Source organism: Chlamydotis macqueenii, chromosome 26 (assembly GCF_036417535.1).
Source record: "Chlamydotis macqueenii isolate bChlMac1 chromosome 26, bChlMac1.mat, whole genome shotgun sequence".
Taxonomy (NCBI): domain Eukaryota; kingdom Metazoa; phylum Chordata; class Aves; order Otidiformes; family Otididae; genus Chlamydotis; species Chlamydotis macqueenii.
This window is the reverse complement of record NC_141581.1, coordinates 5,895,766-5,912,502: the sequence shown is the minus strand read 5'-3', so window position 1 is coordinate 5,912,502 and position 16,737 is coordinate 5,895,766. Positions and strand designations below refer to the sequence as shown.

Genomic DNA, 16,737 nt, shown 5'->3' with positions numbered 1-16,737 from the left:
ATGCCCTCCCTTCTGCACTGCACCCTTCCTTTAGACAAGCCTGGGCAGGGGTAGTAAGAACGTCAGCCTCTAGGGCTGCCACATTTGCCCCGTCCCTCTCTGAAATAGGATGTGATAGCTCCTCTTTGGAGCTGGAGGATGATTCAATAGTTCTGCCCCAAGTGTGAGTGGTAAAACTGTCTTTTGGAAGTTTAAAGAGCCTTTTCTGAAACTCTAGTGAAGTCCAGATGTCTCATAGCTTTTGTGATCTTGCAAGAAGTTTTAGAAGGAAAATCTGTGAGGGATAGGGATATGAATCATCCGTCTATCCTGTGTCCATGAAGAAGAAATAAAAAACACAATCCAAAAAGAATCCATTTAATTCTGGAATTTTCTGACCTATTTTGGTGCAAGCTGGTCTGAAAAAAAAAAATTAAAGTACTCTCCTGATGAGTTTCTCATATTGTTTACTTTTGTAACGTTCTCTGTGGACTAGCAGCCAGAAGTGACGTCCACCCCTCGTCCAGCATCAGAGAATAAGAACTTTGGAGGAAGGAATGCAACTTCATAAATAGCAAACCACAGACACTAATGGGGAGCAGAGGCAAACCTGCAGGTTAAAAATTCGTTGCAAGAGAAGCCTATACATCCACACTGCCTGGAGATTCAAAGATGATTTCAGCTCTAGCGTTTGTTTTTCTCCTCTGCCTCTCTTGTCCTTTTTCATCATGTCAGCAGAGAAGAGCAGGTAAGTAATTTTAATTCTCTCTATATTTTCTGGACTCGTATGGTTTCTAGATTCCTATAAAAATTCTGTTTTGCAGAAGAGAATGAGGAAGAAGGTAACATTGCAACTGCATCTGCTGAAACCTGAAAGCAGTGTTTAGGGATTTTGTAGTTTCATATGAAACTTGAAGCTTAACTCTGTAAATGTTCAGTCTTAGATTCTCCCCGAGTTCCCCTCCTGAGTAGTGAAGTTTTTTTAAGAAAAACATTTATTCTAGGGCATCTGGAAATGTTGTTGTGTTTTGTAATGACCTACAAGTGGCACTTTACATCAGTCTGCATTTTGCATGTGATTTAAGTTAAAAAAACAGAACATACAGAATGTCCTATGGGAGGATCCTTGCATGTTCTCTCTGCTTGTGCACATAAAGCTCAGGAAAGCTCTGACTTCCAGGAACGTAGCCACGCTAAGTTAATGACAAAAGTTCCGCTTCTCTGAACAGCCCAGTAGGGGAGTGCTCAGCTCCAGGAGGATCGGTGAGATCCGACAGCCTCAGACTGTGTCCCAGAGATTCAGGCGTGTGCTCGCGGAGACAGAGTGAGTCCGTGGAGAAGGATGCCTAGTCATGGAAATGTCTGCAAGTGCAAAGATTTCCTCTGGAAATCGCTCCTGAGTGGTTGAAGCATTATTGTGAATCTGAATATTAAAAAAACTCCAAACTTTTATTTTAAATTACATCTTGCTACTGGGGATGGAAAATTCTTCCCAGGAATAAAGGAAACTGCCTGAAGCCTTCATGCAGAGCTTATTCAAAACCTCTGTTTGAAGTTAGAAATTATGTGCAAGCTCCTTGTTTTAATAAAATAAGAAACGTCACTTTAGTTCAGTCTTTCTGTCTTAGAGCGACACATTTGTGGTACTTTCAATTTAGTTTCCAAGCCAAAATGTATTGGAGAGGTTGCAAATATTCATGAAGTCCTCTTGGTTCTGCGCGGGGAAGAGCCATGAGGCGTTCAGGGTCATTTGTCACACGAGGCGGCCAACGCTGTTGTACCGAGTCAGTGGCACGGCCTCGCGTCCTGCCTTCGGCACTGACAAACTCTTCATGTGTGAGGAGGCAGATCCCCAACTCCAGCTAATTTTCTCCTGAACACACAGTGCTGTTTGTAGAAACTACTGCTATTTTTCTCTTCATAAAGGTTTGCTCACACTGTAGGCAAGGTGTGACTGCTGTTAGAGGACAGATTAATCTAGAAAAAAAATGGAGAAATGACACTGTACTTTCTCGTGGCAGCCTGGAGAATACCAGAGTTGAAATTTGCATCCAGTTTCCTTTAAATGGCTCGTGTTTTCTTAAAACGTACGTAATTCTAGAAACAATGAGCTACTTCCATTCATTCTTCTTGAGTGAAGCTGGAGTATAGACTAGATTTTTAGCATGCCTCAAAGGACTTGGCAAGTCTAGAATCTAGCAGATGGGAGGGAAAAGAAATGTCCATCTGCCCTAGATGCCCTTGTAAGATCATTTATATCTCTGTTCAGCACATCTTAACCAGGATTTTGCAATGTTGCATGGATGAGCAGATGTATCCTTTGTGTCCCAAAGCCACTACTCACCAGTTTGAAATTGCCATCACCCAAAAAGAATCTGTCTCCAGCAAGAAAAAAGGCTGTACCTTGAGAACAGGCGAGGCAACGGCTGATGTGCTGATTTTCCAGGTTCAGTGCTTGGCAGCACGTTTGAGATAGACTCAGCAAAGAGCCTTGCTTTAGTGGTGCCCTTCACAGCAGCCTCCGCAGCACTGAATTATTAATTTGCTTCTTTTGGCAGCAAAGCCTTCCCATGTGTGAACTGCGGAGACCATGCCAGATTCACAGCTACCACAACCGCCAGCCTGCCAGGCCGGTTTGTTTGCTGAGGGGTGACAGTTACCTACCCGACAGGCACGGCTGATCATCACGGTCTGCCCTGCCCAGGGCAAATCCTACCCTATGTGCACGTCTCTGTTATTTCCAGCAAGCTCCAGAGACTGGTGCGGAGGAGTCTGTATCTTTGATATTCAGCTGAAGTTATCAGTTGGTTTGTACTGCTAATGGCTCTTCTGTGTTTTTCCCAACCACTCTGGGTTTTTTAGGAGGTGAAGTTGGGCCAGAAATGCTGGAAGAGATGAGAGAAACTAACCGTGTGCTGATGGAAGTTCGGGACTTGTTGAAACAGCAGGTAAGTGAGAAAGGGACCTAATTTGTTATATGCTGGACAAAAGAGATCACTGAATCCTCTGCCTTGTGTGCCGAGTTCTGGAATTGGGGGGGGATTTCTGCATTAGGTGAAAAGAGCAATAGAATTACCGCTCTGGAAACCAGGACCAAGAGGTGGTCTCACAATTAGATCTGTAATTCTGAGATAAAGTGAATTCATTTGATTTCCAAAATCTGCTGCTTAGAACTGTGTCTGCTGAAAAACAGCGTGCATGGAGAGTGAGCTCTTAAAAAAACCCATGCACACGCACTGTGGGTATATATGTAACTGGAAAAACAAGTCACTTTTTCCTTGGTTTTGTGGGCTCATGAAATCAGTCGAGAGTCCAAACTTGGAAGATGGAAGAGACCTTTCAGCCATCTATTAGGGTCCTGGAAAGGGAAGTCATATGGAGTCTAAACAAGCTCTGTATTCACTCTTTCCTCTTGTTGTTTTAATCCTAAGCCTTTCTGGCTCCAGTAGTTTCTTAGGGAATTTGGAACTTCTTGGGTGCTTAGATCTTTTCCCATTTTAACAAGGAGATGGTGGTTTGTCTGGTCAGCTCTCTTTTAAGTACAGAAAAAGGTTCCATTCTCTCTGGGAGCTGAGGGCAGCAGCCTCTGCCTGCCAGATAATTGGAATGGCAGACAGGTCTGTGTGCCAGTGCAAACTGGGCGGCCTCTAATCTGCAAAAACATCTGTTGCATTGAGTTACTCTCACATTTCAGGCTGCTGCATAAATACCCAGTGTTTACTAGGAATCAGGTCAGACATGGCTCCTGGCAGCCGCAAGCAATGATTTCCAGTGTCCCCTTCCAGCTTAGCACTGCTTCTCCATGCAGGTTTTCTGTTGGTTCTTTCTCTTGCTCTGGCCACTACATTTTTTTTTTTTCATCCATGGCCTTTTTCTCAATGGTGCTTTCAAGAAAACTCTTTTTTCTTCAGAAGAAAAACTTGCATATGCCACTGGAGAGCCAAGGTGGCAGTTCATAATTTCTTAATCTGTGCAAAGATTTTCTAAAACTTACTTTTCCTTGATTCAGCATTTTGGGATGTTGGCAATAAGGATGGCAAAAAGCATAACAATAAAAGGCCAGACCTACTCTCCTCAGCCAAGGACCAGAGGATTCTTGGCACAAAGGAGCCGCTGATACTCCTTAGCAGTGCTCCAACTTCTCCCCTCTGCCCTCTGTCACTTCCTTCTAATGGCAGATGTTCTGGGGATTTGGGTTAGATCTGTTTCTGCATTAGCTTTTCAAAATACACGACCCCAGGCTGTGCTGGAGGGAAGAGGGAATCTAACAGAATGAAAACCTGCTCTTATACCTGGGAGCTGGCAGAGAGACGTGAGTGGAAGCTTTTGACAAAGTGAAATGACTTAATGGTGGAGATATGAAGTCTACAGGGGGCGGAAGAGTGGCCCTGAGCATGGGTTGTAGATAGCCAGTAAGGCTTTTGCAGGAATGAAGCCTGCTAGGATTGCCATCTGAGATGCTAGGGAGTCATATAAATGTTAGCTTGAGACTGACACACTCACCTGTGCCTGCTCCTTATTCCTTTCTTCACCAAAGGAACGGCGTCTTTGCACTGCCAGTGCTGCAGATTAGCTCTTTACTGAAGCAAGCTGGAAGGAGCAGGAGCCTAGAGCAGATCAGAGGAAGTCTGGAGGGAGGAGCTTTAATGAATAGATTCGGAATATCCTTGTGGCAAGGGCATTAGGGCCAAAGAATGGCATAAGCAATGTCAGAGATTATTCAAGTCGGCAACATAGACTTTGGGGTAAGAGTTGATTTGTTCGTAAGTAGCTGCGCAGGCTCAGAGACAGCCTGTTTTCTGGCAGTGGGGCTATTGGTTTGCGTGGGAGCAAAACCGAGCCTTTGGCTAACTGGTGGTTCTCGTTTTCTTCTAGATTAAGGAGATAACATTCCTGAAGAATACAGTCATGGAGTGTGATGCCTGTGGTGAGTTACTGAGCTGAGTCCTACGTTCAGCTGCCTTCTCCAAGTCCTTCATACCTTTGTGTCCAAACAAGTAGGAAAATGCCACCTGTGACCATCTCCCCAAAGGAAACAGCTTGTTTCACAATTAACCTGTGTCACAGAGTAATACTCAATATTAGTGATGCTTTTTTTTACCCCATGACATTCTGCACGCATGGACCAATGTTCCACGCTGTTCTCGTGATTCAGTGGCAGCTCTTACCCCTTGCCTGAGCATGGGGTGCAGAAGCAGCCTTAAAAAGCTCGTCTTTCCTTCCAGCAAATACTTCCAGTACTTCTTATTTCTGTTATTTCTGAAATAAGAGTTGTTAGTGGTTTTGTGACATACCACACTATCCTTCTCAGGGTAGCTGCATTCTGCTGCAGAAAGCTGCCCGGCCACGTCTCCCGATAACCCAGCCCCTGGCCGGTGTTAGAATTCCCTGGGAATGCACACTGGGTGTCCTGTGGGATGTAGCTGCTACTCCTGAGCTGCAAGTGGAAGAGAACATCACCCCCAAGAGGCATTGCTCTGCTATTCCTTCCACCCTAGTGCTGCCACCATCCAAAGAGGTCGTTTACAGAGGATTCGGGAAACAGGGTGATAAGTTCTCCCATACAGATCTTGCTCTCTGCTCCCCAGTAAATGTTTTTTTTTCTAGACTGGAACTTACTGCCAGTATATCTGGCTTTCAGATAGCATGGTTCCAGGAGATGCTCTGTTATTTGCCGGTACGCTCAAAGGGTGGAGCAATAACCATTTCTGCACTTGGAGAGATTGTGTGTCTGCTGGAAAAGAGATTAGCCAAAGCTTCTGGGACCCGCAGTACAGAAACGCATTCATCCACAGCAATTGCTTTAATAATTTGCTCATAAAACTGTCTTGAACTTTCTCTCTGTTACTTGATTTCTGCCTTCCCCACTTACTATTCTGCTTTGTGTGCGTCCTTCTCCTGCACTCCTTACTGTAGAATTTGAGCCTCTTTTAGTCATGCATTGAGCAATGTGACTCACAGCAGTCGTGTGCTTCTCTCATTGTGTCTCAGAAAGTGAAGCATGGAGAGAAGAGGCCTTATTTTTAGTGAAGATTTAGTTGCTGGTGGTGGTAGACTGTTGGTTTTTGTTTTGTTTTGTTTCAGGGTTTTTATGTTGGGCTTTTAAGCAGGAGAAATCAGGAGCAAAAAGTGTCCTTGCTACTTAGAGTAGGGGGTGTGGGAGACTTGTGACAAACTTAGTTTGTGGGAAAGTTTATTCACAGTCTTGAATTGGCCTTAAGTGAAGTTCTGTGTCCCGTACAGATTAAATTTTCAAATTCTCTTGTGCTGTGGGTTAGGTCGTGAGGATAAGGACAAAAAACCTGGCATTTGGCTGAAAACTTCAAGGGAAGCTGGTGTGCAGCAGTGTGAGGATAGGCTTGATGCACTTCTAGAACTGCAGCAGCATTTTATATGGCTTAGAATTTCCTGCACATCACAGTACTTCATGCGTGGATAGACCGCATTGCTGTGTTCCAGCCTAGAAGTGGGGATGTCTGAGTAACAGACTGGTTTCTCATCTGCCAGGATGCAGCGAGGTTTCCTAGCCCTGTGGAGGTAACAGGTAGCACGTTATGCGTAACATTATGGCACGAGAGCCTCACGTCAGCCTGATGTGAGTGCATTCCTGTTTAGCATGCCTGCCTTCCGCAGCAGAGATTTTGGCCGACAGCCCCCCGCAACGGGTCCCAGATCTAAGCCCATGCTGTGTGAGTTCTGCTTTAGCCAGGTGTCTGAGTCCATCCTGCCAGTGAGGTGTAGTTGTAGAGGAACCAGGGACAGAACTGATCTCTGTGGAACTCCAAAGACAAGGGCATTACACCCACAAGGAGGGCAGCACAAGAGTTTTGATTGTGAGCTAAGATTTCTGGGGTTTCTTACTCACTTTTTTTTTGCCTACTCTGACTCAGAAATCTGTCGAGCTGCTGCTTCTGGTTTCATTTTTCTCCATTTAGAAAACAGCTACAACTGCTCAAGCCTCAGAAAGGATGCAAGGAGACTGAAGCACACTGATATCTTCTGAGACGATGGGACCACCTGACGATAGTCTCTGGCAGTGACAGCTCTGTTCTTAACATTCCTTTTGTCCTGTAGGCATGCACCCGGAGGCGACAGGCCCTGTCATCACTGTGACACAGTTTAACAGATGCCTCCCAAACTCCTGCTTCCCTGGAGTGGCCTGCACCGAGACCGGCACTGGCTTCCGCTGCGGCCCCTGTCCCCCAGGTTATTCAGGCAATGGGTCCCACTGCACAGATATCAATGAGGTAAAAAAAAAAGTAGGAGAGGCTGGAAGTCACAAAACCGGCTCGCTTTTCTGGGAATGTTGCGAGTTTGTCTTGTGGTTGTAAAGAAAAAGTCTTGCAATTCCCCCAGGAGCTGAAGTTCAACAGAAACCCCATTTCAATGGAAGGAAGTCTGCATCTCACCCTCCCTTAAGCTTTGTTCCGTGTTGGTTTTATAGCCAGTCTAACTAGGCATTTCTTTATAAAAGACACACAGGCTGACACAAAATAAATCTTTTGGTTTGTACCATGCAGGAAGGTAAGTTTGGAAGACCAGAACAGTTGTTTTGCTCTTACAATCTTGTGAGCTAATGGCTGACGAGTTGTTAGAGATAAGATTTATTATGTGTGGAACAGAATCAAATGCTTCCCAAACAGTCCTTTCTCCAATAAGTCTTGCCCACACTACTTGTATTGCTTTACTCCTGCCTTTCTATCAGACCTTGCTAGGCAGATGCTGTTTAATTTTTTTGTGTGTGTGTTAGAAAGTGTGGCGTTCCATCAACTTTACTCTGTGTGTGTATCAAATCTTTACTCAACCATTAATTTTGCATCTCCAAAAGGCTCCTTAGTTCTGTGGTTCCCAAACCGTAGTCCTGTGCTTGCTGATTAGTCCACCAAGCAACTGTGTCTTGCAAAGCCATATCACCTTTACGGTGCTTCAGTTTAAAAACCCGCTGAAGTTAAAAAGGTCAAAGGGAGCTTTGGAGATTGATGAGAATCTCACAGTCACCAAAATGTTGGAACCACTGTGTTAATGCACTGCATCTACCAGTACAGAGCGTAAGAATTCAGTGAAAATAATGAAGTGTTGGAGAAAATAAAGCAAGTATTAATAGCAACTTTGGAAAGACAATTGCTTCCCAGAGTAGTAAACAAACAAGTGGTCTTGTCTTTCAAAACCAGTGTAAGAAATTGTCCAGTTCTCTGGATTCAGAGACTGCCAGGAAGTGAAGCCAGCTCTTTGCCTGGGCAATTGATGTCACCGAAGAAGAATTAGTCCTGAAAGTTGATTTGTTTTACTTGTCTGCACATATTGGAACTTGGGAGAACAACTGAGATGAGGAAGCTGCATTTTCCACTCTCAAGCAAAGCCAGGAACTTCTATGCATTTTTGGTTTATGTTTTAAAAATAAAAGTACAATAGCTGGATCTCACCCAGCAAGGCCTCCTTTGAGAGCTGCCTTCACAGCTGGCCTTGAGCGAGCCAGCCTCACAGTTCTGCACAACCTTTCTTGTTTACAGTGCAACGCAAACCCCTGCTTCCCGAAGGTCCAGTGCATTAACACCACACCTGGCTTCCGCTGTGACCCCTGCCCTCCCGGCTTCACTGGGCAGAGGGTCGAAGGGGTGGGACTGGCTTATGCCAGGGCCAACAAACAGGTAAGACTCAGAAACTTCTCTTTCTCGTCAGAAGCCATTCACTCTTTCCCCTCTGTAACGGTAATTCTAAGGTCTTGGCACCCTCAAAGAAATGTGAGGGAAATACAAGATGACTGCGTTGGACTGGTGGGACTGCAGTGAGAGGAGAGAGTTGCCACGGCTGTCCTAGCATGTCAGCAGCCTCTGCTCCAGCACCTTACCTCTGCTGAGTCTATGCTGGAGAGAATGCTGTGTCCCTGACACCTTCGTGGCTGTGGAGCCAGCCTGGAGAATCCGTCATACTAGGCCACAGAAGAGCGGATGCAGGAATGGCACATGGCCTGTGTTATTTAGAGAGCTGCTGGCTGGTCACAGGATGCAGTCTTTGACCTTCTTGCCCCACTGACTCTCTCCTGTCCTGTGACAGTAAGGAGATACTCTGACAGCTCAGCTCAGAGCTAAGCTATTTGCCAGGCTGAAATCTCTGGTGACTCTGCAGAGGGTGACCAGCTTGCCTGGGGTCAGGACTATGCTGGGATCTGGCTCAAGCGTCTCTGCAGGAAATCTTTGAGCTGTGGGTCCTGGTAAGGTGTGTCAGGGGCTTTGCTTCTGCTGCTAGTGATGCCCTAATTCTGCAGTCTGGTGTGGGATCTGCTTGAGAGTGAATGCTTACTCTGTTCTGTTCTTCCTGGGCAGGTTTGTACCGACATCAATGAATGTGAGACAGGTGCTGCCAGAAACTGTGTCCCAAACTCCATCTGCATCAACACGCGGGTAAATAGTCCTGGAGAGCCTCACGTGAATCGCTTCCCCAGGCTCTGCGGCCTCTGCGAGCCCTCACAATCCAGCTGCTGGGAAAAGTTACAGCAAGGGTTTGCCAAGGCTCATGTCATAGTTCAGTTCCCATTGCTTCTTGCAGGGATCCTACAAGTGCGGGGCTTGTAAACCTGGCTTTGTTGGGGATCAAGTCAATGGCTGCAAGAGCCAAACAGCGAGGCGCTGCCCTAATGGCGAAATCAGTCCATGCCACGAGAAAGCTGAGTGCATCGTGGAGCGGGACGGCTCCATCTCCTGCGTGGTAAGGCCCACACCTCCCCGCGACCGGGCTCTGCTCGCTCCGGTTTCCTTGCGCCGTGCTCGCTTGTGGGTCTGCCACTGCCCTCTCCTGGAGAGCACGGCTTCCCGACACAGACATCCACACCTGAGCTGCAGCAATAGCTCCTTCAGTGCTCTGGCGAAGCGGGCTGCACCTGGCAGCTCAGAGCACTGGTTTTGCTTGGTTTTTTGTTTTTTTTTTTTTTTTGCCTGAAGCACTGCACACGTGTCAGTCGTGGAACATTGCACGCCGCTGAGCAGGGAGAACAACCGCTCAGCAGCCTGCTGGAGCCAAGAAGTTTTGCTGCTGCATCTGTCTTCATAAGCTCAGGAACGCTAGAGAGCTTGTATTGAGCTATTTAAAATGCTATTTACAGCATAACTGTTTCTGCCAGACAATATTTGCAATGTTTTGTGCTGGTTCTCATGCAAAGCCTTCAATTTTGGAGGCATATGGCCATCGGGGGACTCACCAGCAGCCTCATTTTGTTTATCTGCTGTCTTCCAGTGCCTCGTGGGGTGGGCAGGGAACGGCTACGTCTGTGGGAAGGACACGGACATTGACGGAGTCCCTGATGAGAAGCAGCGCTGCTCTGATAAAAAATGCCGCAAGGTAAGAGGCAGTTGTCTCCTGTTTAGCCGGAAACGATCTACCATAGGCATGCCTGACCAGAACTGGGCAATTCTGATTTGAGGGCAGGCCGTGGGAGCGGCGAGACCCTGCCCAGCCTTCAGACCTCAGGCTAAATGACACCCACAGCTTGCTAACAGGCCCTTTGCTGCTTTGCTTTCAGGATAACTGCGTCACTGTCCCCAACTCTGGCCAGGAGGACGCAGACAGAGATGGCATTGGAGATGCTTGTGACGATGATGCTGACGGAGACGGGATATCAAATGTCGAGGTTTGAATTCTGTCTCTTACCCTAAATGTACCTAGAAATCCTGCAAAGCAACTGCTGACACCTCTAACGTGAACTCAGAGAACCTGCAGGTCACAACATGCGGTGTTTCCTTTTAATCTGGATGGTGTGAAGGCAGGAGAGAACATCGTGGCACTGAAGGGACTTTACAAGTCGTGGTCCCTTGACAGTTAGGGAGTCCCTCCCTCTCACTTGGTCAGGCACTGCTTGGGGATCGTTTCTGGTGCTACTGGTATTCCCTGGACAGGCAGTGACTAGGCTGAACGGAGGAACCCAAGACTGGGGTTGCAGATAGGCTCCTGGGCTTCTCGGAGCTGCCGGACACAAACCTCAGAGCTTTTGTCTTCTTCACTCCTCAGCAGCATGCCCAGCGCTGAACATTTCCCTCAGCCAGTGCCTCTCTCCCACAGGACAATTGCGTGTACACGCGCAACGCCGACCAGCGCAATGCAGACAAGGATAACTTTGGTGATGCCTGTGACAACTGCCGCCAAGTGAAGAACAATGACCAACGAGACATCGATGGCGACGGGAGGGGAGATGAGTGTGACGATGACATGGATGGTGATGGTAAGAGCAGCTGGAGAGCATCCTCGGAGAGGTGCATGTATGCTGACCTGAGAACCAGGCAGCTATTCAGCATGCATCTAGAGATCCTCACGGCAGTGCCAGCCTTCAGAGGCTTGAGCTCTAGAGGAGCAGAACTGATTTCTGGTGGGGTGGAGCGCAGCTCAGTTCTTAAGATACCAAGATGAGCAGTCAAGCCAGGGTCCTTCGCAGTTCAGCTCTTGCAGGGTTTCAAGATCTATCATGATGGTGCTAAAACTTTTTATTAGCACTCTTATTGTGCACAATCACATCAAACCTGTGTCAGACTTTTAAAAAAGAAAGATGCACCATACACACTGAGCTCAGCCCAGACAAGGATGCTACTTCGTGCTGCAATTTAAACTCATGAAGCAGTATGGGAATACCCTAGTTGTTAGCAGCCACTGGCTCAAGGCAGCATGTGTCAGGGCTGTCTTCTGGGGTAAAAAAAAAACACAAACCAAACCAAAAACCTGGCTGGCTTTAGAAACAGTCTGTGTGCTAACGATGCTGTATTTGCACAAAGCCTGCTTTCAAAAGCCAGAAATCACAACTGCTGCTGGCCTGAGACATACATATTTATTTACAGAGTATTTCCAGCGCAGCTAGTGCTGTTTGGGTCTGGCGACATCCTGCCAAGCAGCTCCCTGCTGGCACGATTTGCTGGTGTAGTAGGTGAATGAGAGACGTGGGAAGTGAAGTCATACTGGTGCCAATTAGATTGTTCCTGTCCTGTCTCGGGCCTCGAAAAGGCACCGTCTGAATTGTCCACGTCAAATAGCCAAGAGTGACCTGGACTTATTATATAATTACATAGCTGTCTACTTTAGAGGAAAAAGGCTCTGTTGTGGTTTAGGAAACTGCAGACAGCTTCATCTTCACCCTCTTGCCCACTCAGTCCTGCACAGACACGATGCCAGTTTGGAGCCAAGTTCTTCAGTTCCTCAGCTTTCTCTGAGGAATGCAGTTAAGGATGGTTCCTCCCAGGTTCACGTGCACTAGCATGCTCAGACACCCATTGTGATGCAGTCTGGAGGGTGTTTTAACATCAGCTGCTGGTGCTCTCTTCCATCCCCCATAGCTGCTGGGATGCAACTTAAATTAAGTGTGCAAAATGGAAGCAAAAATTGAAATTGTTGCTTTTTTACATGAATTCAGCTGTCCTAGATTTTTGCCATGCGCTTTACATGTTTCACAGGGATCAAAAACACAGTGGACAACTGTAAAAGGGTTCCTAACGCTGATCAGAAAGACAGCGATGGTGATGGAGTAGGAGATGTGTGTGACAGCTGCCCCACGGTCAGTAACCCAGACCAGGTAAGGAAGCACTCCGGATTTCGCAGCCGTATGGGTTCATTTCCCCCGGGCAAGACAGCGCTCACATCATCTGTCTAAGGCCTGCTTACCTGGTAACGCACCCAGACTGCCCCTCGCAAACGTCAACTGCCGTCCTGCAGTACAAAAGCCTGGCCCCTCAGATTAGAGGTCCTGGGGAACAGAAGAGTAAGTCAGAGAGGAAGTGTTGCCCCCGGGCGTCTCTCTGCCTGCCTTGCTCATCTGTGTTTAGAAATAGCACTGCCTGGATTGCGCAGGGCAGCTTGTAAATCCTGCAGAAGGACTTCTCTGCCTGTTGTCAGCTCTGCTTTCAATCGCTGACAGCTCTCTTTGTTCTCTTGATTGCCTGATCCCCCTCTTGATCTCTGGGAAGTTTAAATTATTATTGCTTTATTTTACTAGAAAGACACTGACCATGATCTAGTGGGAGATGTCTGTGACACCAACCAGGACAGGTGAGAGCCTGCTGCAAAAATTATACCTAGGCTGCATGAAATCTTGGGGCCAGGGAGCGGGGAAGGCATGTGGTGGCAACTCTGTGGGACCTCGCTCGGCCTTAACCTCTGTCTTTTTATCAGACCAAGAAGGGGGAATTTTCTTCAGCCCTCAGAAAAAGTTGCCAGTGGAAGCAAGGCCCAAAGGCTGGCAGCTGTAAGCGTGCTGCCGGCAGGCGTGCTCGTCATAGCCGCTGCACTCAGATCTGTTCATGCACTACAGCTGGAGTATTTCTGACATTCATGATGTAACTAATAATTTAGGACTTCCTAGGTCTAAAATCACCAATTGTGCTGTTCTTGTTGAGGATCCCAGCTCCTAGAAAGGTGTTGCGTGCTTATTTTAAAAGCACATCAGCGGCTAATCTTTACCTGTAATTTTCTCCACCAGTGATGGGGATGGCCACCAGGACACGCGGGATAACTGCCCGTCAGTGCCCAACAGCTCCCAGGTGGACACAGACAACGACGGGCTGGGAGACGAGTGCGATGATGACGACGACAACGATGGGATACCAGATGAGAAACCTCCGGGCCCCGATAACTGCCGGCTTGTCCCTAACCCTGGCCAAGAAGACTCAGATGGTAAGGAAAATGGATGCGCATTAGCTCTGCTCGGTGGCCTTCCGTTCCTGGTGGCCAGCGCAGATCAGTTTGACCACCAGAGAAAGACAAGAAGCAAGATCTCCTCAGCACTGACCTGGGAGTCTTACCTCGTTTTCAGATCTGCAGTGACCCTGACATCAGGATCATATCAGGGAAAAGTTCTGGAAGTGTCTACAATTTGAGGTGTTTCTTCTGTTCACAGCAACCCTGCAAGCAGGAGAAGCCTCAGGGTTTCTTTGCAACTGTCTGCTAGCTGAGTAGTAGGAGAAATTAATGAAAGCTTGTTACTCCTTTTCTTTGTCACGCGCTCAGGTGATGGTGTGGGAAACCTTTGTGAGGATGACTTTGACAGAGACATGGTGATCGACAGAATCGACGTGTGCCCAGAGAACGCAGAAGTGACGCTGACGGACTTCAGGGCTTTCCAGACGGTCGTACTGGACCCTGAGGGGGACGCACAGATTGACCCCAACTGGATTGTCCTCAACCAGGTAGGAGAGTGCTCCAGAACGGGCTAGCGAGGCAGGTGGGAGGGGCCTGTACCAAACGGGGGGCAGATTTCATTAAAAGACTCGGCAGGCTTAATGGTACTGCTCAACAACGCCCTCATCCTGGAGTCTCCTCCCTGCTCCACCTCTGGTCCCTTAACAAGAGGAACGGCGGTAGGTTTGGCGCTGTCCTAATGAGCCAACATTCGTCTTTCGCAGGGCATGGAAATTGTGCAGACCATGAACAGCGATCCTGGCCTGGCTGTAGGTGAGGCGCTTATTTTTGTCCTCTCGGAAAATTGTCACTCGTAACCCGCAGCTTTTACAAGTATTTCAGACACTGCTTCATGATTCCAAAGTATTTTCTGTAGTAGGCAGTGTCTTCAGATTTGGCTTAGCAAAATACATTTCCCCCACCTGAAACCAGAAAGAACTGGATTTACATTCTGTCTTAGAGTACAGAATGTTTGTTTTCCTCCCAATTACAGGCTACACGGCATTCAACGGCGTGGACTTCGAGGGCACATTCCACGTCAACACTGTCACAGACGATGATTACGCTGGCTTCATATTTGGCTACCAGGACAGTTCCAGCTTTTACGTGGTCATGTGGAAGCAGATGGAGCAGACATACTGGCAGGCAAACCCCTTCCGAGCAGTGGCAGAACCTGGAATTCAGCTGAAGGTAAAGCAGCCACTGGAAAACAACTGTGGAGTGGATTTTTGCCTTTTTCTTGGCTGTGCTGCTTGGACAGAGCGGGGCACGCAGCTACCGTCAGTCAGTCCCTTCTGCACACATTTAACCAGTCTCTTCTCCATGTTAGGCAGTGAAGTCTAAAACAGGCCCGGGGGAGTATCTCCGCAATTCTCTCTGGCACACCGGAGACACCACAGACCAGGTCAAACTGCTGTGGAAAGACCCTCGCAATTCCGGCTGGAAGGACAAGACGTCCTACCGCTGGTTCCTGCAACATCGGCCTCAGGTTGGATACATCAGGTGAGGCCTCCACCGTTCCCTCTGCGCGGCTGCGTGGAAGTTTAACACGTGAAGGCAGCAGCTCCAGTGCGGTCCCTGCAAAGAGCAGGGAGGGTCTGACTGAGGAACGGTGTCTACGAGGGCGCGCCAGTCTCACGTCCATGTCCTGCACGCGCTTGTTCTCTCCTAGAGCTCGCTTCTACGAAGGCCCTGAAGTAGTAGCAGACACTGGAGTTGTCCTTGACACAACTATGCGAGGAGGACGCCTGGGAGTCTTCTGCTTCTCCCAAGAGAACATTATTTGGTCAAACCTGCGTTACCGCTGCAACGGTGAGTTCGTTTGGAAAGGCAGATACAGACACTTTTGCCGTTTTGCTTTCTGAAGGCAATTTGTTCTTGGTCGGGCTGCGCATGCAGCTGTAATGGGATGGCATGCAGTAGCTTGTTCTATTTTCCATTTCTGGTTCTACTTCTCATCTAACTTTGCTTTAATTTCATCCTCCTCAGACACCATTCCAGAAGACTACGAAACATTTAGAGTTCAGCAAGACTAACTTCCGGTTTAAACGTCTGTCCAGCCAAACTTGCTTTAAAAAATGTGCTCCGCTGCCCCACTATTGCGCTGGAATACTGTCCAGAGAACTGTAAGTACCGTACCACTGCACTCTGCGCAGCACCACACGTCCGTGCCTCCTCTGGCAGCTTTTCTACAACAGCAACTTTCTGTAAACGCTATGAAACCCTCCTGGAGCAGCAGAGGCGTAGCCAGCGAGTGTGAGCAGAAGCCAGTGCTGCTGCGAACACTAGCTCTCTACGCTACGTGGAAGAGATGCGCTGAGAAGCTACTTGCAGTAGCTGGAATTGTTCGAGGAAGTTTAGCACGGATGGTTCCCAGGAATCCTTTCCCTACTCAAAGGCTCTCAAGTGTGAATGTTGTTCTCCTTTTCACGACCTACTGCAAGGCAAACCCAGCACCAGTCTGAAAAGGACACTGAGAGCGGCCTCTGTACCAGCTGCTCACAAAACATTAAAAAGCACTTTAGGGAGAGTGTCTTTGTTCTGGAATGCTGGAAAATAAATAATAGAATTCTCCTTGGTCACGTGCGTGCTGCTTTTTGCTCAAAGTTTTTTGAAACTTTGCTGATACAGGAGCGTAACAGAGAAACTCAAAAGCCGAGAGCAACAGTCCTGCTAGAGCGTGCTCGGCTGAGCGCACAGCTGTGTTACAGACCAAGAGCACAGGGCCACGTGTTTAAGAGCCGCCCGCTCGTGAGGCTGTCCTGCCTGGTTCTGGTAAGTGGCAGTTAGTTTTAGAGTGATCAGTGAAGGCTGTATGCTTGATTTGTCTTACGACACCATGCCAGGATTCCCACACGTAGCTGAGGAACTGGGAAAACCGGAGCCGGTAGTGTCGTGGCTGCTCACCTGAGCTGGAAAGAGCAGCCATGCGCAACGGGCTTCTGCGCTTGGTAACACAGGAAGTCTTAAACCCTGCCCTGTGCCATCCCCAGTCCTCCCGAGTACACAAACACCTGGCGGCATTCCCCGCTGCCTGGGAGACAGCAAAGCCAAAGTTTACACGGTGCTTCAGGCAAGCAGTCCGCGTTAATTATCCTGAAGCTTGCACGT

General features: G+C 48.0%; 1 protein-coding gene across 1 annotated transcript; it reads left to right on the top strand.

The window, feature by feature from the left end:
- Positions 1-338: 338 nt before the first annotated feature.
- COMP (cartilage oligomeric matrix protein) lies at positions 339-16,200 on the top strand. Its single transcript, XM_086767091.1, has 19 exons — positions 339-727; positions 2,842-2,927; positions 4,855-4,906; positions 7,054-7,226; positions 8,490-8,627; positions 9,303-9,380; positions 9,526-9,684; positions 10,210-10,314; positions 10,496-10,603; positions 11,032-11,191; positions 12,408-12,526; positions 12,947-12,999; positions 13,430-13,623; positions 13,957-14,135; positions 14,352-14,400; positions 14,621-14,817; positions 14,957-15,129; positions 15,299-15,438; positions 15,616-16,200. Exons 1-19 carry the CDS (start codon positions 652-654, stop codon positions 15,660-15,662), a joined length of 2,286 nt encoding a protein of 761 aa, XP_086623217.1. The 5' UTR covers positions 339-651; the 3' UTR covers positions 15,663-16,200.
- Positions 16,201-16,737: the final 537 nt, after the last annotated feature.

Bases quoted from the DNA above. Each gene is read 5' to 3' on its own strand.
- COMP (XM_086767091.1), top strand. From the start codon at position 652: ATGATTTCAGCTCTAGCGTTTGTTTTTCTCCTCTGCCTCTCTTGTCCT. The intron at 10,604-11,031 runs GTTTGAATTCTG...TCTCTCCCACAG, and splicing joins ACGGGATATCAAATGTCGAG to GACAATTGCGTGTACACGCG. The intron at 14,136-14,351 runs GTAGGAGAGTGC...CGTCTTTCGCAG, and splicing joins ACTGGATTGTCCTCAACCAG to GGCATGGAAATTGTGCAGAC.